This window comes from Salvelinus namaycush, chromosome 39, assembly GCF_016432855.1.
Source record: "Salvelinus namaycush isolate Seneca chromosome 39, SaNama_1.0, whole genome shotgun sequence".
In the NCBI taxonomy this organism is placed as follows: Eukaryota; Metazoa; Chordata; class Actinopteri; order Salmoniformes; family Salmonidae; genus Salvelinus; species Salvelinus namaycush.
Window position 1 is genome coordinate 18,192,082 of NC_052345.1, and position 23,894 is coordinate 18,215,975.

General features: G+C 46.7%; 1 protein-coding gene across 1 annotated transcript in view; it reads left to right on the forward strand.

Annotated features, from left to right (window-relative positions):
- Positions 1-23,894, forward strand: part of LOC120033014 (homeobox protein Meis1) — a 36,617-nt gene that overhangs the window by 8,325 nt on the left and 4,398 nt on the right. The window contains exons 8-10 of the mRNA XM_038979302.1: positions 2,792-2,943; positions 11,537-11,613; positions 23,098-23,156. Of these exons, the coding sequence (XP_038835230.1) occupies positions 2,792-2,943; positions 11,537-11,613; positions 23,098-23,156 (288 nt within the window). The remainder of the gene's footprint in view (positions 1-2,791; positions 2,944-11,536; positions 11,614-23,097; positions 23,157-23,894) is intronic.

The following is a 23,894-nucleotide window of genomic DNA, read 5'->3' on the forward strand; positions in this document are numbered from 1 at the left end:
CTTGCAGGTAGCCAATAGAGAAAGTCCATCCAAAGACAAGTAGTCAATTCATCTCAATCTTTTCTTTGTGCATTGTCTGTGTTTTGTTGTTCATGGTTGCTTGAAGTTACCACAAGCCTGACCTGGGCAGCGAGGCCATTCTTCACAGACCCTTGGATTGGCCGACAATGGTCACATGGCTACCTTGCTTCTATAGGGAAGTCCGTCTTACAAGAAATTACCAATGGTGGAAGCCTGGTGCAAAATAAAAGGTCCTCTCTCCTCCCAGGCCCCTTGCACCAGACCATGGCCAATAACATGTTGTGCAAACACTTGTGAAAAGCTCAGCAATTGAGCAGGCCAGCAGCTGCCGCGAGCGCCGAGCTTTGACAGCTTGACTTATAATGTTTGCGTGAAAAGTGCAAGTGGATTTCTATGCCTCTTAATCTTGATGCTGGAAGAGAAAGGAGCAAGCAGCGATATTGAACGGCAGAAGATAAAAAAGGGTGGAAATGGAATGAGGGCAAAGGGAATAAAAGAAAGAAGAGGGAGAGAGAGGGAAAGAGAGCGAGGGTGAGCAATGAATCCTTTTGGTTTGGCGTAGGCATGGTCAAGACTGCATAACCACAGCTGAGCTGACTTCATGTTCAGAGTTTTTTTCCGGGGCAACAAATTCCTTTGTATGGCCTCACTCCTCCACTGGATGCCAGACAGGAAAGCAAAGCGTAGCAGCGACTTCCCTTGCCACTACCACTTTCTCCGGACCTCCCCAAGTCACTGCATCGCTTTGCTACTTCCTTCGTCTTTTAACACAACCCCCCTTCACAGTCACACATAGCTGGATGTAGAGGAGGAGGATTTGACATGTGCAGCTCTAGTCACTGTAGAGCGCGTGTGTCCCGTCCCCGTCTCCATCTCCACCCGGTACACAAGTTGTCGCTGTGAAGCTCGGAGGTGTCACAAACCATTAGCAGGTTGGGCCCAAAGTCACCCCAGCGGCGGCGTATCTCTCCTCGTGGCGTTGGGCTAGCAACACGGCGCAGTGCGGAGTGTAAATCAGCCTGAGGTAGCCCGCCGTCGTCCTCCTAATGAGGCCGAGAGCTTGTTTATGGACTTCAGCATAATTTTTATGATTATTTCCACCTTCTCAGACTCTTGTCGGTCCCAGTAGAATCTCACCTCTGTTTTGGCGGCGGAGGTAATGGCAGAAGAAGACTAAGCGAAGTCAACCTCCAAGCTAGTGAAGTCACCACTGATATTATACTAATGTGGTCGGTAGTTGCTGCCATATGCCTGCTCTGCTTTAACTGACTGTCTCTAACCTTGCCTGTTGCTGTTAAAAGGGGGGAAATTAAATAAAATTAACCTCATTACATGGCACTTGACAAAAATACTGCATATGGCATGATTTGTAATTGCATTTGGTGAAGAGGTTAGCAGTTAGTGGGGGCTTTGCTAAAGATGAAATGGACTTAATGTTGGATCGAAGGAAGCCTGGTCCCAGATATGTTGTGCTGTCTTGCCTACTCCTATGATAGAGTTGGCAAGACAGTACAGAGAGATCCAGGGCCAGGCTACCTTCAATCCAGCATTTCATCCAGTTCATCTTTAGCAAAGCCCTCGGCGTGCCCCGAACAATGACCATAGGAGTTGGCAAGGCAGCACAGACCGATCTGAGAGCAGGCTAGATCGAAGGAGCATTCACTTCCAATGAGACATCTTGGATTATGAACCCAGGGCCAGCAGTGTAGCTCTCCCAGGCCAGATGGGAGCTAAGTAAACATAAGAGGCGAACTTTAGCGGAAAAAACAGCGAGAGGAACAAACTGGGTATTAAATCATTGGCTGGTTTTGGACTGCGTTTGCGTCCCAAATGACACCCTATTCCTTACATAGTGCAGCACTATGGACCCTGGTCAAAAAGTAGTGCACTATGTAGGGAATAGGGTGCCATTTGGGACGCACTCTAGGTCTGTGATATCTCGGAGATGTACTGTATGGATTTTGGGGGTGGATAGATGGTGCTCTGGGTGGGTCATATCAACCCCACAGTACAGTGAGTCAGAGAGTTCAACTCCTGTCTTAAAAGCTTTCTGAGATGTATATTCATAAATCTTTACAATATATACAGTATATATATATATATATGTTCTGGGGAGGTTTGGTGCATCACGTGTACCGTACACGAGAGTGTTTTGTATGGAACATTGAAGACTCAACCTATTCGTTCAGACACTCTCTTCTGATAAATATGTGAAGGTTTCTTGGATGAAGATGTTGATGAGTCAATCGTTTGAAACGTAGCGAGAAATAGATTTTTCACCAGATCCATCCATATTTCAACTTTAGAGCTTTCTCCTCGCATTCTGAAAGACTGTGTAGCAGTAACTCTATTACGGCATCCTGCAGTTTGATCAATATATTCAGAGCAGTGATAAAACGGGGTAAAAAGGGTCGAATTTCTGAAGAAAACACGATCAGTTGCTGTCTTTTGCCCAAGATGCTGTAGCAGAATTCTCTCCTTTTGGTTGAAAACGTTTGTCTTTTAATGCACTAACTAAACACATTCAGCTAAACAAGGCCAGGAAAGCACGATCGCTGGCTAATCATGCAAAATATAAAATGAGTCCTTCCACAACCCAGAGAAGCTATGTTGAAAGGTTAGAATTCCTGAAGCAAAATGAGCAGTTGTTGACTGTTGTCCAAGAGAAGATAGTCGGTTGCCAGGTTGGAGCCAAAATGTCCCAAACCTCCCTCCTTAGCTCCCTAATGGAACCACTCACTCACACTAACTGTTGGCTTTGTTTGTACAGGTGACTGCATGGACAACGGGGTGGCCTCTCCCAGCACTGGGGACGACGACGACCCTGACAAGGAAAAGAGGGATCGTCACAACAAGAAGCGAGGCATCTTCCCTAAAGTGGCCACCAACATCATGAGGGCGTGGCTCTTCCAGCACTTGACGGTGAGTAGAGTGGTGGATCACCATTACACTTCTTAGAAGCCAAGCAGTGGGACCTCGATACCGGTGGCCATTTTGAGCTCCAAGTCATGCCCTTTAGCCTCAGTTATACTTTATGGGTGTTTAGGGTTGTTGTGACAAGTCTGAAATGTAGCAATGAGGGAGGGAACTTTTCCACTGCTGCCTAGCAGGCTTAGGAGGATTCGCCTGTTGAAATGACTTTTGAATTGACTCAACCGAAGTTGTCAAACTGAGCCATGCATGCGGGTGTGCACGTGTGTGTTTGTTTGACAAGGCATATCAAAGCTATAGTGAAAATTATTTCGTAGATAACTTCTCCCTAACTCTCCTGTCAGTCGCTACGAGTGAAGTGAGTTGTGATAAAAGACTTTGATTAACATTCAAATCAAATCAAACTTTATTTGTCACATGCGCCAAATACAACAAGTGTAGACCTTACCGTGAAATGCTTACTTACAAGCCCTCAAACAACAGTGCAGTTCAAGAGTCAAGAAAATATTTACCAAATAAACTAAAGTAAAAAAATTAATTAAAAAAATTATAAAAAGTAACACAATAACATAACAATAACGACGCTATATACAGGGGGTACCAATACCAAGTCAGTGTGCTGGGGTACAGGTTAGTTGAGGTAATTTGTACATGTAGGTAGAGGTGAAGTGACTATGCACAGATAATAAACAGCGAGTAGCAGCAGTGTACAAAACAAAGGGGGGGGGGGGGGGGGGGGGGTCAATGTAATAGTCCAGTGGCCATTTGATTAATTGTTCAGCAGTCTTATGGCTTGAGGGTAGAAGCTGTACCGAGCAGTTGCCATACCAGGTGGTGATGCAACTGGTCAGGATGCTCTCAGCGGTGCAGCTGTAGAACTTTTTGAGGATCTGTGGACCCATGCCAAATCTTTTCAGTCTCCTGAGGGGGACTTTTGTCGTGCCCTCTTTACGACTGTCTTGGTGTGTTTGGACCATGATAGATTGTTGGTGATGTGGACACCAAGGAACTTGAAACTCTCGACCCGCTCCACTACAGCCCTGTTGATGTTAATGGGGGATTGTTCGGCCCGCCTTTTCCTGTAGTTCACGATCAGCTCCTTTATCTTGCTCACATTGAGGGAGAGGTTGTTGTCCTGGCACCACACTGCCAGTTCTCTGACCTCCTCCCTATAGGCTGTCTCATCGTTGTCGGTGATCAGGCCTACCACTGTTGTGTCATCAGCAAACTTAATGATAGTGTTGGAGTCGTGTTTGGCCACGCAGGGAGTACAGGAGGGGACTAAGTACACACCCCTGAGGGGCCCCAGTGTTGAGGATCAGCGTGGCAGACGTGTTGTTGCCTACCCTTATCACCTGGGGGCGGCCCGTCAGGAAGTCCAGGATCCAGTTGCAGAGGAAGGTGTTTAGTTCCAGGGTCCTTTGCTTAGTGATGAGCTTTGAGGGCACTGTGGTGTTGAACGCTGAGCTGTAGTCAATGAATAGCATTCTCACATAGGTGTTCCTTTTGTCCTGGTGGGCAGTGTGGAGTGCAATTGAGATTGCATCATCTGTGGATCTGTTGGGGCAGTATGCGAATTGGAGTGGGTCTAGAGTATCCGGGAGGATGCTGTTGATGTGAGCCATGACCAGCCTTTCAAAGCACTTCATGGCTATCGATGTGAGTGAGAGCTAGAATGACGTAGCAGTAAAAAGGGAGGCCATATTATCTGTGTCCATAGCCTCACGGATACATACTGTTAAAGGGAGACATATCTGACATACACAGAAATATCTCATTTACAGCTTTGGCCAAAGTTAGCAAGCTAGTCAATTGGCCAGCAGGCACTGAGTGAGAAACACTGAGAGGATTTTGCTATGTAGGCATTTTCCCCCCTTTTTCTGTCCAGGCTCCATACAAGGAGAGGCTAAATCGGGATGTCTCGATGGGGGTCAAGGTGGCTGCCAGGACCCACCACTGAACCTGGGTGGCTGCAGCCTGCAGCAGATGGGATGTGGGAGAGAGGGAGGAGAGATAACCCAGGTAGAGAGAGAGAGAGGGAGGAAGAGAGGTAGGGAGAGAGAGTTGACCATAGACATTCCCAGGTTCTCTGGAGAGTAAAATGTTTGTGTGTGTGTGTGTGTTTGTGTGCATTGTCAGTTAAGTGGTATTTAGAACTATAAGCACAATATCTTCCATTTACACCGTATCGATTCTCAAGGACTTGGTAAAGGTTCATGCATGTGGTCTAGCAAGCTGGCTGCGGATGTGTGTGTGCGTGTGTGTGTGTGTACCAGGAATCCTGGTGATAAATGGGGCAGCACTCTTGCCCCTCCAGCAGGGAACCACGGGCCTTTTCTTCCTCTTTTCACCCCCCACATCTCATCCTCCACTCCCTCTCTTTACCCACTCACACAAATGGTATTTTCCTTTTTAATTGATCAAGAAATTAGTGTTAAACGAAAGCCGTTGCCCCGAAAAGCCCAAAGGAGACCCTGACTGCATCCCAAATGGCACCCCATTCCCTATACAGTGCGCTACCTATAACCAGGGCCCATTAGAGCTCTGGTCAAAAGTAGTGCACTATGTAGGGAATATGGTGCCATTTAGGAAACAGACCCCTCTGCTTTTTTTCTGCACACGGGGCTCCCCAAAGAAAAGGTAATTATGTGACAGGGGTAATGGGACGAAACCCAGGCGTTCAGATTGTTGCCATGCCCACTACATTGTGGGAGGATCCACTGGGATTTCGCGTGTCGTTACCACGTTGAGGGGGATAGGAGGCGGGGTGAGGAGTGAGGGAGGGGTTAGCAAGTTCCCTCCCTCATTTTTTATTAATAATTCGTTTTTTTCCATTTGAGATTTTTTCTTCTTCTCTTAGTTGTGCACAGAATATTGAAGCCTGCGAGTGAGAGGGGAGCCACAGGTTGTAAAAGAGAAACCACCGTGGAACGTGCTGTTTTCTTCACATGTTTTCGCTTCTCTTTTTACAAAGTGTTTCATGTAAAAAGCAAAAACCAAGTGGAAGGCATAATCCCTGTTAGTGCAATTAGAGGCTAATTTGCCACCCTCTTGCTCACAGATGTGCTGCAATAATAACACGTGCTTCAACCCTGCAAGCACATTCTACCCAAACCTGAGCAGAAACAGGTGGGAAAGAAGTTGTACTGGGTCGCTAAGCGTACTGTAACTTTGTTTATTGAAGTTGAGGTTTGAATAAATGACAAGTTACCTGTAATTAAAAAACACCCAAATCTGTGAGTTACGGAATGCTTTGGTTACACAGAGGTGAAGAGAACTTCTGAACTGGGGTGGAGATGGCCTAATTCCCGAACCTTAGAGTTCGTAACCCGTGCAATGCAGAAACATTTTCTATCCTGCTTTCCTGTCCTCTGGAAAAAGGAATGCCCTCCTAAGCAGAAAAAAAGAGGAGTCTGGCTAGCGTTTCACAGGAAGCCCCTGGAATGACCTCATCCCCTCTCGCCCTGGGATCATCAAAGGTCAAAGTTTGACAGGCCATTTGAACCCATTCGTCATTGGTTGTTTATTGCCAGAGCCCCCTTGGATGTTGACGTGCCAATCACCCATGGCAAACTATGGTGTGCCACACAGCAGCCTATACGCTGGCTGGGAATCCCTGTACCATGCCAATGGCAGCCAGCCATCCCTATCCCCGTCCCCCCGTCTACCCAGAGGCACATTTATAATGCGGTCTTGCCCTGATGTCTGATGTCATTAGATCTGGGACATGAAATGATACAAATTAAACATTGACTATGGCCTGACTGGTCTCTCCTGCCCCCCCCCCCCCCCCCCCCCCCCCCCAGCCTTACACACTGTGTATTTACTGGCCTCCCCCCACCCCCAAAAAACCCCGACTAGCGCCACTCATGTACGTGTGACGAATCCATCTATCCATATTCATATTTGTAAATTAAATTTAGTCCCGGGACCTACGGTTCCTGATTATACCTTAATTCTATACAAGCAAGCACTCAGAATCGTTGGCGCCACCCAATTAAAGAATAAAGAACATTACACATGGTGTATAATCACGTCTTGGCTTCTCGGACTAAAAATATGACCCTCCCTTTTTAGCTGAATGCGCCTCTTTGTTGGGGTAGCAATATCTGAAGTTCCTCTTGCCACTGTTTTAAAACTTTCTTTTAGATCCTTTTTGTTCTCGATGCCCATTTGAGTTATTTGAGTTATTTGAGTTATTTGAGTTCCAGGGAAATATTTGGAGGTAATGAGAAGACGATTATTGGAGTCAGTGGCAATCCAATTCCCTACATAGTGCACTACTAGCCCATATGGCTTTGGTCAAAAGTAGTGCACTATGTAGGGAATAGGGTACCATTTGAGACACATACAAAGAAGGGAGGAGCAGAAAGATGGGGCAGCCAAACAGGATATTTTTAGGAGACCTGTGGGGCATCTGAGTTCATTTATCCAATGCTGGCGCCCCATTGTGTCAGGGGATGGTCTTCGCTCTTTCTCTGGGTCCCTCACCCTGCAGTGAAAACATCATCCATTACCTTTTTGACAGGCCCCCAGGGACCTCCAGGGGCTTGGGACACAGCGCCCAGCGGGGGTCGCCTTTATTGACCTCCCCAGAAATCCAGCATGTGGTCACATACATCACTGGCTGGGGCCTTTTTCTCTGACAAGGTAAATGGGCAGTGTTTAGTCCCGAAAAGATAATGAGGTGAGGAGAAGAGGGCCGATGGAGCGAGGACATTGGAGGAGATTGGCAGATGGCAGTACACATTGAACGGGGGAAGCTTTAGTTTGATTGGGGGTGCACTAGAGACGAGTTCAGCAGTTAAACCTGACTTGTTGGTGTTGCTCTGCAATCCATCTTTTGTCTTGATTGCTTTCCCCTATAGCAGCTGGACACACATTGGATGCATTTTTTTGTAGTGTCCCTCTCCTTACCCTTGCCAAAATGCCACAAATGGCAAAATGCTAACAAATCTGAGTTTGTTAAGAGCACTGGATTTTGAATTATTTGTGAAGTTTAGCATTTAGCCTTACTGTAGTTCAATGACACCCCATCTAAAGCTATGGGCTCTCTCCAGGGATGTAGTGTTAAATAAAGATGGGTGAACTCTGCAGATCGAGATGATGGTTCATATCCAGTACGTTTATCCTCCACTATTTCGCCGCTCCTCTCACCTCTCGCCCCGTCCTACTCAGCTGTGTCCGGTTGTGGGCGCGCTGGACCGACCGCCCTCGGAGCGGCTCCTCACTCCAAATGAGGAGTAATTACAACCTCCTAACAGGTTTACTGGTCCAGTAAACAACATAATCACCCTTCCGAAACTTCTCCTGAATTGGCTGATCGGTTCAGTCGTGAACTCAAAGAGCTCGCAGCTCAAACCCCATTGGCTCACAGCAACCCTTCCCTCCAACCAGCAGGTGTGGAATAGAGTGGCAAGCCAACTTGCCTCCCCTCTTACCCCATAGCCGTGAAATGCCACGTATTCTGTTACTGCTGTTTACTAATGAGATTGGTCAGTAGTAGGTACTCCCACTCATTAGAGGCCCTTGTTTGGGGGATGGGGTTGGTTGACGTGCTCCATCGCTGGGGCTAGCAGCAGAGGAATGTAGCCTGGGGCTTTGGGACCTGTTTAAGGCCTACATTGGCCTGCCTGCCTGGCTGGATGGATGGCTGCTAGGTGGGAGACTGGTACAGCTGGCCTGTCACCACCTAGGCTGCCTCACAACCCACAGCCCAGCAGCAGCCACTTAGTGGTCGACACCAGGCAAGTCAGGGCCCACTATGTGAGTTGTAGTGTAGTGTATTGTAGAAGGGTGGAAGAGTGTATGATGTGTTTGTGTGCGTGTGTGTGTGTGCGTATGTGTACATTATGTCCGTGTGTGTATGTGTGAGTGCGTACGTGCATGCGTGCATTCTCGCACGTGTGCATGTGTGTGTTTACCAAAGCCCTCTGACCAACACCCCTCCAACACGGACTCTCTCGCCAGTTTGACAGTAAAGCCCCCTTTCCATTTGATGTGATTAGACCTGCCTGCTAGGATCGGCCTGGTTGACGATGCTTCCCTCTGTTGCTGTTAATGTGGTGCTGAAAGGCATGGTGACGAGGTGTTCCCCTCGGAGTGGTCAGGCTGGCTGGAAGTGGAGCGCGAGGGAAATAGAGGCCTGTTGACTGTTGGTATTCTCGGTATCCCATGCTAACAGTTGAGTAGAAGTGACATTCATTTTCAGGCAGACTCAATTGTGTTAGAAGCTAAGCCAAGTTATATTCATTTTCAGGTAGAGTTAGTTGTTTGTAAAAGCTAGTTGCTTGGAAGACAAGACAAGTTACTTTCAGTTTCAGGTAGAGTCAGTTGTTTGTTAATTCTAAGCCAAGTTAGGCTCATATTCAAGTTAGTTGTGTGGAAGCTAAGCCAAGTTACATTCATTTTCAGGTTAGTTGTTTCAGCTAATCCTTAGCTCAGCTCTGTTGCCCCTGAGTATTTGTGTTGCTCTGCACTACTTTTTTTGATGTTGGTGTCTTCTGTCTCCTTGGAGATTTGGTGTCTGTTAGCCATTCACCTGGAGGGCATGGTTTCATTCTGTCCCAGCATGCTAGAGAGCAGTTCTTGCCTGAGCATGGAGTGGCTGCTAGCTGGCGGCAGATCTGTGTCGCCATTCATGTCAGAGTGCTCCGAGTATAATGTCCCTATAGGCACAAATCTAGGATCAGCTTTAAATGCAATAATCCTAATGGTAATCGTTATAGTGAAAAATCACAAACTGACCTTGGATCAGCGTTGAGAGGCAACTTCATCTTCCTTGTGTCAGAGCCAAGGGTCATGTCCAGTAGGGAGAAAGCTTTTGAAACAGAGCAAAAAGGGGAGATACTGAACTCGTCCAATATGGACACATATTTTACGTTTTCGGTTGCAATGCGTTTTTCCACAGTGTACCCTACTGAACAGGACCCAGGCCTCAGTGCTGATTACAGGGTTGGGGATGGCCCGGCCTTAACTCTGGGGTGGTTAGCTCTGGGTCGGTTAGAGCCGCTAGTCCTTGCTAACAGGATTATAATTCATAATGAGCGGGTGGGTCGGGATTGGGGCCCAGAGTGGAAACTCTGAAATTAGGCCTGAGGTTACCAGCCTTTCCTATGTGTGTGTGTGCGGGAGTGTGTGTACGTGCATGTGCATGTGTGTGGCTGTGCTTTCACTTTTGTGTTCCTGGGAAGATGTTATGGTATCTTAACTTGTTTTTCCTCATGAATGTCATTGTAGAGATTGGTTCAAGGCAAGTTTTTTTTCAAATTGTCTCATAAATGTTTTGCTGCTATTTTTCCTTCTCTTAGTTGATAGAATTATCCACGTTATTCAGGAACAAAGGCCACTTGGAGGAACATGGAACATGGCCGACAGACAGCGAGGGACAATTTGATGAGGCGACACTGAGATTATCACTTTCTGTGGCGAATTAGACTCCGTTTAGGCCAATTACCTACAATCAAATCACATGGAAAGAGGGAAAGGCATCCATTACCAATTGATTCAGCGTCAATGGAAAAAAAACTCAGTAACATCAAAGACCCTCTCCCTGTCGCCACAGAAAAAGGATGTGGTCGATAAATATTCTCCAGGTGTAAAGTGTGTCATTTCTAGCTTTGTGCCTATGTGGAATTGGCCTGCAGGTGTATGGCATCTCAGATGGTTTGAACTGGTCACAGTGGAGGTCTGATTTCTAATGTTAAATAGCATTAGATGTCATTTTAAAATTTTAAAATTGAACCTTTATTTAACTAAGGCAAGTCAGTTAAGAACAAATTCTTATTTACAATGACGGCCTACACCGGCCAAACCCAGACGATAACGGGACAATCGTGCGCTGCCCTATGGGACTCCCAATCACGGTCGGATGTGATACAGCCTATGAAGGGTTGGGACAGTAGATGTTCTGACCTTTTCCTCTTCTGGTCAATCCATAGTTTGACCTCCTTTCCTATATCGTAGCTCCCTTATTCTCACTGACTTGACAGGTCTGGAGATGGTTGAAAGCTATAGGCTTGGTTTAGTTACTGACATAGTGCTCCCCTATCCAGTTCTTTCAGATTAGGGAGTAGGAGTGGAAAGTAAATAGAAAAGGGAGCGCTGTTAAATGCATTGGGATTCTTCCCGTGTGACTTACACTCCCATCTCTACACACACGCGTACACACACGCGTACACACACACACACACACACACACACACACACACACATCACCCCTAATTAATATAGCTGTTTCTTCACTCGGGTAAACTCTTTAATTGGCTCACACACACACACACACGCACGCACGCACGCACGCACACACACACACACACACACACACATACACACACAAACACAAACGCAAACACACACACACACACACCGTTAATTATGATTCCATCTCATATTGCCCTAATGAGTCTTTGGAGCCACACCTCCGTTTGTTCGCGCTAATTAGCAGCTGCCGCTGCTAGCACAGCCACAACACAAACAACACAAACAACACAAACAACACAAAAGCCGTTTTTTGGTTTTCTTTCAGTTACTATTTCCTTTATATTCATAATGTTCTTTCTTTTTCTTTTTCTCGTTGAAACAGCATCCTTACCCTTCGGAAGAGCAGAAGAAACAACTGGCCCAGGACACGGGGTTAACGATCCTACAAGTCAACAATTGGTGAGTTGGATTGGGGTTGTTTGGTGTCTGCATGTGTTTACATTGCAGTAATACTTAGGCCGCGTCTTAAATGGCAACCTATTCCCCATAGGGCTCTGGTAAAAAGCAATGCACTATATAGGGAATGGGATGCCGTTTGGGATGCTGCCTTAGTTAGTTTACTCCACCCCAGGCAACCTGCGTCTAATGATCTGAATGATTAATTCCTCTGGGAACACCCGAAAATATCCCGCCTTACAGTCTGTTGGCTTCAGTTAATTGGAATGAGAGGAAACCTGTGGAATAGTTCCAGTGTTGCGGCGTGCATTTACTACAGTATTTACTAGTCTGAAAGAAGAAAGTAGGACATTTCACTGTACTTTGATCTCTTTTATGAATAAATATCCACAGTTATTAACAAAGTATGAGGTAATAGCCTGCAATGTGTTTAATTCTGGCTGGTTATGGAGGCAAAACATAGACGAGAATGATGATTCAACCACTCTACGTGAAATCTAAATCTTCACATGTACAGATGTACAGACATCCTATCCAATTTAACCCTAGCCTAGGCGAATATACGCAGCAATATACATGAGCAAATACAGAATACAGAAAATGCAATCGATGGTTTATGGATTAACTCTACACCATTCCAACTACTGTTTAGCCTTTATATGCATGCACTATGCACAGTATTTCCCAATATGCATCTGTCAAAATGAATACCCACGGAACAATCCTTTGTCAATTCTACAGCTGTTGTATGCGCTAATCATTTGCCTATGAACCGGAGTTATACTGTGAGCACTGAGGCGGTGTGCCCTAGTAGGACGTCCACTGTGTGCAGCTCACTCTGCACTAACAGCTCAGACATAAATATCACTGTCATGTCTACCTCTGATAAGCCTCCCAGTAAAGCGATAAAAACAATCACGAATTCCAGAAGTGCTAAAAATAGCCCACATTAACATATGTAGACTAATGACATTCATCACTATTGCAGTTGTTCCATGTATATTATAACTTTTTTTATTACAATTTGTATTGTTTATATTTCAATCAATAGTCATGGTGCTCCCTGATGGTCATTCCACCCCACCACACCCCCTCAATAGTCTTTACTCTGCCTCCACCTCAATGAACATTTATTTATTCATCGCTGCCACAGTTGTTATTATGTTTATAGTGCTATTTCTATTTCTATCGTTGTTGTTTTATTGCCATTTTCATTCTTTTATTTCACTAAGTCCTGCATGTTGAAGCGCGAAGCCTAAGATTTTTACTGTACCCTGCAATCCCACCTGCAACCCTGTACACGTGACTATTAAACACTGCATCTTAATCCGAATCTGGAACAAGGTTCATGTTATCGATAACTTGCTCGTAACAGATAACATTCATTGACTGACTATCTCTGAAACTCACTTAGATAATACCTTTAGTTATACAGTGGTAGAAATAAATGGTTTCAACATTTTCAGAGGAGACGGGAATGCCACTGGTGGAGAGGTTGCCGTTCATGTTCAGAGTCATATTCCTGTAAGGCTTAGAGAGCATGTCATGTCAAAGGCTGTAGAAGTAATGTGGCTACAGGCTCACCTGCCTCACCTAAAGCCTATTGTTGTGGGAAGCTGCTATAGACCACCAAGTGCTAACAGTCAGAATCTGGATAATATGTGAGAAATGCTTGATAATGTAGGTGATATCAACAGAGAGGTCAATTGTTTTGGGTGATGTAAATATTGACTGGCTTCCATCAAGCTGCCCACTCAAGAAAAATATTCAAACTGTAACCAGTGCCTGCAACCAGGTTCAGGTTATCAGTCAACCTACCAGGGTATTTACAAACATCACAGGAAGGAAATCATCCACATGTATTGATCACATCTTTACCAATGCTGCAGAAATCTGCTTTAAAGCAGTATCCAAATCCATCAGATGTAGTGATCATAATACTGTATAGTATATCTAGGAAAACCAAAATTCAACATGGATTATAAAGCAACATTAATTATACTACCAAGAATAGCAAAGCACCCTTTACTGGCTCAAACAGCCGACCAATCAGTCTGTTACCATTTCACAGTAAAGAAATGAACAACATATTTTCAGCACACTTATAGGGAAGGGCATTCGACATGTACGGCACTTAAACAAATGACTGATGATTGGCTGGGAGAAATTGAGAATATAAAGATTGTGGGAGCTGTTTTTTAAGACTTCAGTGCAGCTTTTGACATTATCAATCATAATCTGCTGCTGGAAAAATGTGTGTGTTATGGATTTACATCCCCTGATATATTGTGCATCGAGAGTTACCTGTCTAACAGAACACAGAGGGTGTTCTTTAATGGAAGCCTCTCCAACATCATTCAGGTAAAGTCAGGCAATCCCCAGGGCAGCTGCCTAGGGCCCTTACTTTTTAAAATCTTTACTAATGACCTGCAACTGGCTGATTGTCACGCCCTGGCCTTAGTATTCTTTGTTTTCTTTATGTTTTTTAGTTAGGTCAGGGTGTGACATGGGGAATGTATGTGTTTTGTAGTGTCTAGGGGTGTTGTATGTGTATGGGGCAGAGTAGAGTATAGTTGTCTAGTTATGTCTATGGCTGCCTAGATTGGTTCTCAATCAGAGACAGCTGTCATTCATTGTCTCTGATTGGGAGCCATATTTAAGGCAGCCATAGGCAGTAGGCTTTTGTGGGTAGTTGTCTATGTTGTACGTTTGTAGCTTGTGTTTGCGCTTACGTCTTTAGCTTCACGATCGTTTGTTGGTTTGTTTCGTTTTGTAATAGTGTTCGTTGCGTGTTTTTTCCTCTTCTAAATAAAAGAGATGTATTTTGCACACGCTGCGCCTTGGTCCACTCTCTCTCACGAAGACGATCGTGACAGAACTACCCAACCAACCATGGATCAAGCAGCGTGTGAGGAACCAACAACAGAGGAGAAAAAAAACAGGACTCGTGGACATGGGAGGATGTTTTGGAAGGCAAGGGTTGCTATACATGGGAGGAGATCCTGGCTGGAAGAGATCGCCTCCCATGGGAACAGCTGGAGGCGATTAGGAGAGCAGAGGCAACCGGAGAGAGGAACCGGAGTTATGAGGGTACGCGACTAGCAAGGAAGCCTGTGAGTAAACCCCAAATTTTTTTGGGGGGGGGGGCTAGAAGGGAGAGTGGCGAAGTCAGGTAGGAGACCTGCGCCTACTCCCTGTACTTACCGTGGAGAGCGAGAGTACGGGCAGACACCGTGTTACGCAGTAGAGCGCAGGGTGTCTCCTGTACGTGTGCATAGCCCGGTGCGGTACATACCAGCTCCTCGTATCGGCCGGGCTAGATTGAGCGTTGAGCCGGATGTCATGAAGCCGGCCCAACGCATCTGGCCACCAGTGCGTCTCCTCGGGCCGGCTTACATGGCACCAGCCTTACGCATGGTGTCCCCGGTTCGCCTACATAGCCCGGTGCGGGTTATTCCACCTCCCCGCACTGGTCGAGCGACAGGGAGTATACAACCAGGTAAGGTTGGGCAGGCTCAGTGCTCAAGGGAGCCAGTACGCCTGCACGGTCCGGTATTTCCGGCGCCACCTCCCCGCTCCAGCCCAGTACCACCAGTGCCTACACCACGCACCATGCTTCCAGTGCGTCTCCAGAGCCCTGTTCCTCCTCCACGCACTCTCCCTGTGGTGCGTGTATCCAGCCCAGTGCCTCCAGTTCCGACACCACGCACCAAGCCTCATGTGCGTCTCCAGAGCCCTGTACGCACTGATCCTTCTCCCCGTACTCACCCTGATGTGCTTGCCCTCAGCCCGGTACCACCAGTGCCGGTACCACGCACCAGGCCTATAGTACGCTTTGAGAGTCCAGTGTGCCCTGTTGTTGTTCCCCGCACTAGCCTGAAGGTGCGTGTCTTTAGCCCGGTACCTCCAGTTCCGGTACCACGCACCAGGCCTACAGTGCGTCTCAGCCGGCCAGAATCTGCCGTCTGCCCAGCGGCGCCTGAACAGCCCGTCTGCCCAATGCCGTCTGAACTGTCCGTCTGCCAAGCGCCGCATGAACTGCCCGTCTGTACTGAGCCTTCAAAGCCGCCCGTCTGCCATGAGCCTGAAAAGCCGCCCGTCTGCCATGAGCCTTCAGAGCCGTCCGCCAGACAGGAGCCGCCAAAGCCTTCCGCCAGACAGGATCAGCCAGAGCCTTCTGCCAGACAGGATCAGCCAGAGCCTTCTGCCAGACAGGATCAGCCAGAGCCTTCCGCCAGACAGGATCAGCCAGAGCCTTCCGCCAGACAGGATCAGCCAGAGCCTTCCGCCAGACAGGATCAGCCAGAGCCTTCCGCCAGACAGGATCAGCCAGAGCCTTCCGCCAGACAGGATCAGCCAGAGCCGTCAGCGAGCCATGACCAGCCAGAGCCGTCAGCGAGCCATGACCAGCCAGAGCCGTCAGCGAGCCATGACCAGCCAGAGCCGTCAGCGAGCCATGACCAGCCAGAGCCGTCATCCAGCCATGACCAGCCAGAGCCGTCATCCAGCATTGAGCCATCATCCAGCCAGGATCCGCCAGAGCCAGCCAGCCAGGATCCGCCAGAGCCAGCCAGCCAGGATCCGCCAGAGCCAGCCAGCCAGGATCCGCCAGAGCCAGCCAGCCAGGATCCGCCAGAGCCAGCCAGCCAGGATCCGCCAGCCAGCCAGGATCCGCCAGCCAGCCAGGATCCGCCAGCCAGCCAGGATCCGCCAGCCAGTCCGGTGCTGCCCCTCAGTCCGGAGCTGCCCCTCAGTCCGGAGCTGCCCCTCATTCCGGTGCTGCCCCTCAGTCCGGTGCTGCCCCTTAGTCCGGTGGGGTTAATTTGGAGGGTGGCCATTTGGAGGAGGTTACCAAAGCGGGTATTGACAATGGTGGAGTGGGGGCCACGTCCCGCACCCGAGCCGCCGCCATGATGGGGCCCACCCCGTACCCTCCCCTTTCTATTTCAGGTTGTGCGGTCTATTGCAGGTTGTGAGTCTGCACCTTTGGGGGGGGGGGGGGTACTGTCACGCCCTGGCCTTAGTATTCTTTGTTTTCTTTATGTTTTTTAGTTAGGTCAGGGTGTGACATGGGGAATGTATGTGTTTTGTAGTGTCTAGGGGTGTTGTATGTGTATGGGGCAGAGTAGAGTATAGTTGTCTAGTTATGTCTATGGCTGCCTAGATTGGTTCTCAATCAGAGACAGCTGTCATTCATTGTCTCTGATTGGGAGCCATATTTAAGGCAGCCATAGGCAGTAGGCTTTTGTGGGTAGTTGTCTATGTTGTACGTTTGTAGCTTGTGTTTGCACTTACGTCTTTAGCTTCACGATCGTTTGTTTCGTTTTGTAATAGTGTTCGTTGCGTGTTTTTCCCTCTTCTAAATAAAAGAGATGTATTTTGCACACGCTGCGCCTTGGTCCACTCTCTCTCACGAAGACGATCGTGACACTGATGACTTAACACTATACATGTCAGCTACTGAAATGACTGCAACACTTAACAGATAACTGCAGTCAGTTTTAGAATGTGTGGCAAGAAATATATAAGTTAGTCCTAAATATTTAAAAAACTAAAAGCATTGTATTTGGGACAAATCATTCCCTAAACCCTAAACCTCAACTAAATCTTGTAATGAATCATGTGGAAATTGAGCAAGTTGAGGAGACTAAACTGCTTGGAGTAACCGTGGATTGTAAACTGTTATGGTCAAAACACATTGATGCAACAGTAGCTAAGATGGGGAGACGTCTGTCCATAATAAATTGCTGCTCTATCTTCTTAACAACACTATCAAGGCAGGTCCGACAGGCCCTAGTTTTGTCGCACCCGGACTGCTGTTCAGTAGTGTGGTCAGGAGCCACAAAGAGGGACTTAAAATTGGCCCAGAACAGGGCAACACGGCTGGCCCTTAAATGTACACAGAGAGCTAACATTTATAATATGCATGGCCCAAAGTAGAGGAGAGATCGACTTCATCACTACTTGTATTTGTGAGAAGTATTGACATGTTGAATGCACCGAGCTGTCTTTTTAAACTACTAGCACAAAGCTCAGACACCCATGCATACTCCACAAGACATACCACCAGAGGTCTATTCACAGTCCCCAAGTCCAGAACAGACTATGGGAGGCGCACAGTACTAAATAGAGCCATGACTACATGGAACTCTATTCCACGTCAAGTAACTCGTGCAAGCAGTAAAATCTGATTAAAAAAACTAATAAAAATACACCTTATGTTACAGCGGGGCCTGTGAAGAGACACACACACAGGCACAGACACACGCATACACACACATGACAACATACGCACTATACACACACTTACACATGGATTTTGTGTTGTAGATATGTGGTAGTAGAGTAGTGGCCTGAGGGCACACACTTAATGTGTTCTGAAATCTGTAGTGAAATGTAATGTCATGTTTTTAATTGTATATAACTGCCTTAATTTTGCTGTAACCCAGGAGGAGGGGATCCATAATAAATACAAATACAAATACATGCGCCACAAAGATCTGAAATCTCAAACTCGCTCTTCCCTGAATAGTGCAGTAATAATTAGCAAAAACTAGTGAAGATGGCCCGCGGTGTGCCATACTGCCATGGTTATTGGGCGGAAGGTAATGGCTCACACAGAGAGGCCAGGTGCTGAAGCCAGGTAGAGAGGAGCACCCAGCGTGTTCCTGCACACTCAGCTGCAATCAGCACTTATGCCTGCCTGGGTCCTGTTCAGTCGGGCACACCGTAGAAAAATGTCTTACAATGGAAAGTAAAATCTGCATTGTTTATTGGACAGTTCACAGTAGTACCTTCCCGTTTCACTCTGTTTCAAAACTCATACAGAAAGGACATATGCTGTAGCCAGGTAGAGCGGAGAACCCAGCTTGTTGCTAGTGCACACTCAGCTGCACACTTTTCCTCTTTCAAGGACGGTGAGGTCGTGAACCATTGTGTGTGTTCCAAATGGCACCCTATTCCCTTTATACTGCACTACTTTTGACCTGTGCCCCATGCACTACTTTTGACCATAGGCTCTGGTCAAAAGTCGTGCACTATATAGGGAATAAGGTGCCATTAGGGACACAATCAGGATAGGCTCTCAGGGGCGTTGGTTAGCTGCTCAACCTAGCATGCAGGTAGTAGTACCACACAGGCCCCATGGGAATCAGGGGTGTGAGAGAGGTGGGGTGGGGAATGGAGCGAGAGGAAGAATATAAATAGAGGGGTAGATAGGATGTTTGCACATTCTGGATGGGTGGTGAGGGGTGGGGTATGGGAAATATTGTTTCATTTGATGGAGATTGATGACTTCTCCTGCTATTAGTGTAGCAGCAATGCTAATATTGTGTCATCTATTATTTGTCTGTTACCGTGGTAACTTGGCTGGCGAGCTGTTTTTCAGAGGGAGTCCAGGTTTTTCTCTTGTATTATGCTGAGAAATACAAATGAATTTGCAAGTTTAGCCAACTTTGCTTTCAGAAAACTGCAAATGAGGCCTTCTTGTTGGTGTCTCTCCCATGTATGCTTTTAAATGGACTTGTGCGTGTGTGTGTGTGTGTGTTTCTATGTTCTACCAGTATCTGTGTGTGTCTGTCTGTGTATGGAGAGATGGCGGGTTCACAGTTTAGTTAATGGAAACACTCCTCTGAGTTTGGCGAGAGGGTAGTAAGGGGGGTAAGGGGGTTTAGTGATGAGGTAATGGCCTCCCACTGTTCAACAACAGAGCCTAATGTTGCCGTGGGGAGTTGTAGGCGACCCCCGCGTATGTCCTTTTCGTTAAAAGCACCAACCTTTGAATCACACACACACACACACACACACACACACACACACACACACACACACACACACACACACACACACACACACACACACACACACACACACACACACACACACACACACACACACACACACACACAAACACACACACACACACACACACACAGAGAGACATGCATGGTTGTGCGTATGCACGTATGTATGTGTACAAGCACGCTGGCACACATGCGCACGCACGCACACGCACACGCACGCACGCACGCACGCACGCACGCACACACACACACACACACACACACACACACACACGTACAGTTCTTGGAATCGCCGGCTGCGGTGGAACGTTACAGATATTCGAGCGTGTGTGTAGGAATTCAGAGCCGTTTGGCCTCTCAACTCAGCGGCTGGCGCTGACGTTTTTTCTCCCATTTTTTCTATGTCCTCTCTGGAATTTATGTGGTGGAAAAAGTACTACATTGTCATACTTGAGTTAAAGTCAAGATACCTTAATAGAAAATGACTCAAGTAAAAGTGGAAGTCACCCAGTGAAATACTACTTGTGTAAAAGTGTAAAAGTATTTGGTAAAAAAATATACTTAAGTATCAAAAGTAAAAGTATAAAACATTTCAAATTCCATTTACTGTATTAACCAAAGCAGGCGACACCATTTTCTTGTTTTTTAATATTATGGATAGACAGGGGCACACTCCAACACAATTTATGGGTGTTTAGTGAGTCCGCCAGATCAGCGGCAGTAGGGACGACCATGGATGTTCTCTTGGTAAGTGTGTGAATTGGAGCATTTTCCTGTGCTGCTAAGTTTTCAAAGTAGTTTTGGGTGTCAGGGAAAATAATGTATGAGTAAAAAGTACATTATTTTCTTTAGGAATGTAGTGAAGTAAAGGTAAAAGTTGTCAAAAATAGAAATAGAAAAGTAAAGTACAGATACCACAAAAAACTACTTAAGTAGTACTTTAAAGTACTTTTACTTAAGTACTTTACACCACTGATTTAAATGAAGCAGCAGCACAGTCTATTTCCTCGACATACACATGCATTGCATAGTCATCGTTCAATTGACATTGCTGTTAGTGCCTTGAATATAATGTACATGCACGGGCTCGTTTGTCAGTCACATACTAAGTGCAGTAGGATAGGTTGCGGAGAGGTTGTGGAGAGGTTGCCGAATTGGTTGCCGAAGCATTTAAGTCCCCCCTACCTCATAACAGGGCCATATGCTGATTGGAACAGGTGAGAAGGGGGGGGTGATGTCAATGACGTTTTCACGGCAAACAGCTGGACTGGTTTATTCAAACACACCCAAGGGCGGGCGTGCAAGGGGGGAGTTGGGGGGGACCGAGGGGGAGGGGAGGGGGGTTAGGGGGAAGCTGACCTGAGAATGACACCCGGGGAGGTGGGTTTAGGGGCCATTTTACGACCAGGGGAGCCCAGACTGGAGGGGAGCGGTCGTTTATTTTAATCCTCACAGGAGAGGCGTTTCACCGTGCTGAGGCTCCAGCTCTGCAGCCTGCAGTGGACGAGAACAGATGCCGCCGCATCAAATTAGCTAAAGGAGGATACTTCAGTTGTTGGGGTTGCTCTTTCTTGAGGGCGTTACTTTAAACAGAAAATGCTTTTCGAGCTGTGTTTTTATATGTACATTTGATGGTGGTTGGTGGTGAGGTAGTATTTATAAAGTTGTGGATCAGGGTTGGGGTCAATTCCAGTTCAATTCAGGGAGTGAAAGTAAAGTGAAGGCTTTTCAATGCAATAGTTCCTGAGATGATTGAATTGAAATGGAATGGACCCTAACCCTATTGTGGATACCCTGGCTGCATCTAGAAGTGCTTACTTCACTACATGCTAAGCGTACAAGTTCATATCACACAAAGCCGTCGTAAACTAATGTTTTTCTTCAGAAAAACAACGCTTTTCAAAAGTGGAGGGTTTTTACAACACGTCTAGTCAGAAGAATAGGCCTCTATTGTGGGAGTGGGAGCCAGAGAGGGGTGGATGGTCGCACTTATTGTGCGGTGGGAAGCGGAGGGCTGAAGCAGGGCCATAAACGCAGTCCCATGGTGTGAAGGGTTCGCGGAGGGGTGAAACTTTTAACTCCCTAACAGAGGACGCAGCCTTGGCCGCGCCACATGGCGCTCTATTCCCCCTTTCATTGGCTGCTTAAAAGGCGGAGCTAGGGGGTGTGTGGTGGTGCCCGGGCTCTCACACAAACAGTGCGCCCCACGGCCTCTGCACCCCTTTCTCTCCCTCTATCTCTCTCTCCTTTGAGACCCCTAACACTACATACCACCCCTGTGCTCCCCACCATGATTCGTCACAGTATCATCAAGGAAATGTCCTTCTTGTGGTTTTTTGTGGAAGCACTCTGGCCTAAGGGACTTTGCGCCTCATTTGTCAAGGCTTTGTTGATATGAAAGTGATTGGTTCCCCTTTATTTTTATGGTTCAATCACCCAAAACATCACCTAATAGCCATAATTTATTGTCTGATAGATATACAGTATGTTATTACACTGAAAAAGCATGCAGCTCTAGAAAGGCTTCATCATATGACTCGGTTTTCTAGTTCAGTTTGGGCCTCTTCTCCTCACTTCTCTCTTAGTATCTTCTTCTCCCCCTCATCTTCACCCCCCCCCCCACTCCTCCTCCCACTCCTCCGCCCCCCCTGCCGCCCCCTGCCTTTTTTCGGGCCCTGCTGAAAGGAGTGTTGTGGCTTTTGTTTCCCTGAAAAGGAAACCCGTTCCTCCCCTTTTCTCTTCTCTCTTTTTTTCCGAAGAAAAAGATGAAATGGAACCATCCCGCCAGGGGTAAAAAGGCAGGGGGACATAAATCAAGTTGGAACCACTGAGCTTTCACTCCCTGGGTCGGCAGGGGTCACGGGGCGGGTTCACAAGGCTTTAGGCTGAGCAAGACCAGAGTGCTCCTCTGCCGAGGGCGCTGGGTCACGGGGCCGCCAGGGTCAAAGGTCAGGGATCATGCATACCAGAATGATGGCTTTCAAGAGCACAATTATACTTAGAGGGGACGTGTATGAATGTAGGACAACTCTCTGCAAACATTGCTATTCCGTAATGCACCTAAGGTATCCCACAGCAGAGAGATTTAGTTGTATGAGCTTTGTTTGGATGTGTGCTAAGGGGATGGTACACTAAAAATCTATACTAGTATTTGAGGACTTTACTTAATCAGTGCTTGGTGTATTTTATGTAATGAAAAGCTAAATAGAATTTTGCTGTGACATGAAATGTTTTGGACTTAAAGGACCAACATTTTCAGAGACAGTATATCAAGTGTCTACTGTATTGGTAGATATCAAAGAAGTGTATGCTTCCACCAGCAGCGGCCATTTTCTATGAACTCATAGATATTCTAGGTGTTTGGTTTGATAAGAATCACAGTTACTGTCCAAGAAGCCATTTTTCTCTTTGAAAGCCACAGTTTGAGAGGAAGTTGAGGTTTCCACGTTCTTTTAGTGAAGTGTAGACCAGATGCCTGGACAACGTCAGGCAACCATCGCTGACAGCGAGCATTTTTTTTCTTCTCGTAACGCCAAAGTCGAATGAATGCTTTTCCTCTGTGGTCCCAAAACAGTACATTGAAATCATATGCTGCTCGCCAGGCCTCATTTATAACGTGTTGCTGTCTTCTCTCTCCTCCACTGCCCTCCCCCATTCCCTCCCTCCCTCATTCCCTCTCTTTCAGGTTCATCAACGCGAGACGAAGAATTGTACAGCCCATGATCGACCAGTCCAATAGAGCAGGCAAGTCTCCCGTCAAATTTGAGTGGTTTCAATTCATGTGGTAAAGTTGTTTCAATTCATGTGGTAAAGTTGTTTCAGTTCAAGTCAACGCAGGAATATGAACTCGTCAAGTAAGCAGGTCAACATAGATAAAAATACATATTAAAACATCTCAACATTTTTACATGAATTAAAACATAAATTAATCTGTTGTGAACTTCTCCTGCTACTATCTCCAGTCTTGCCCCTTCTGGTCTTCGATGTGTTTAACTGAACGGACGCACGGGCTTAACTACGGGAGTGAAGGGCCACTAAAACCCAGAGGATTAGCCCAGACAAAGACGCTAATCACTTTGACTAGCCAGTCCATTGAAAGTTTAACCTTGGATTTAAAACAAACAAGGAGCAAAAGTGAAACTGAAGCTAAAATATGACCAGTTGTTTTCCTTTGCTTTTTAACAAATTAAAATTTAATTTCAGAATTAAAACTTTTTGATAGAAAAACACATTTTGTCTACTGTAAAAAGTTGTTGAGTGGGACTTTGGTTTACTTCATTAGTCTCTCTCTCTTTCCCCCTCTCTCTCTCTCTTCCTCTCTCTCCCTCTCTGCTAAAGACAGAGCAGTCCCCTGGCACATGCCTTGTTTTGGAGCTGCTGTAAAATTTATGACCTGTGATGAGGGTTAGGGGTTAGGGTTGCATTAGGGGAACTCTGTAAAGTTCAAAGACGGACCGAGGAGCTTGAACTGTTGCTCCGGCT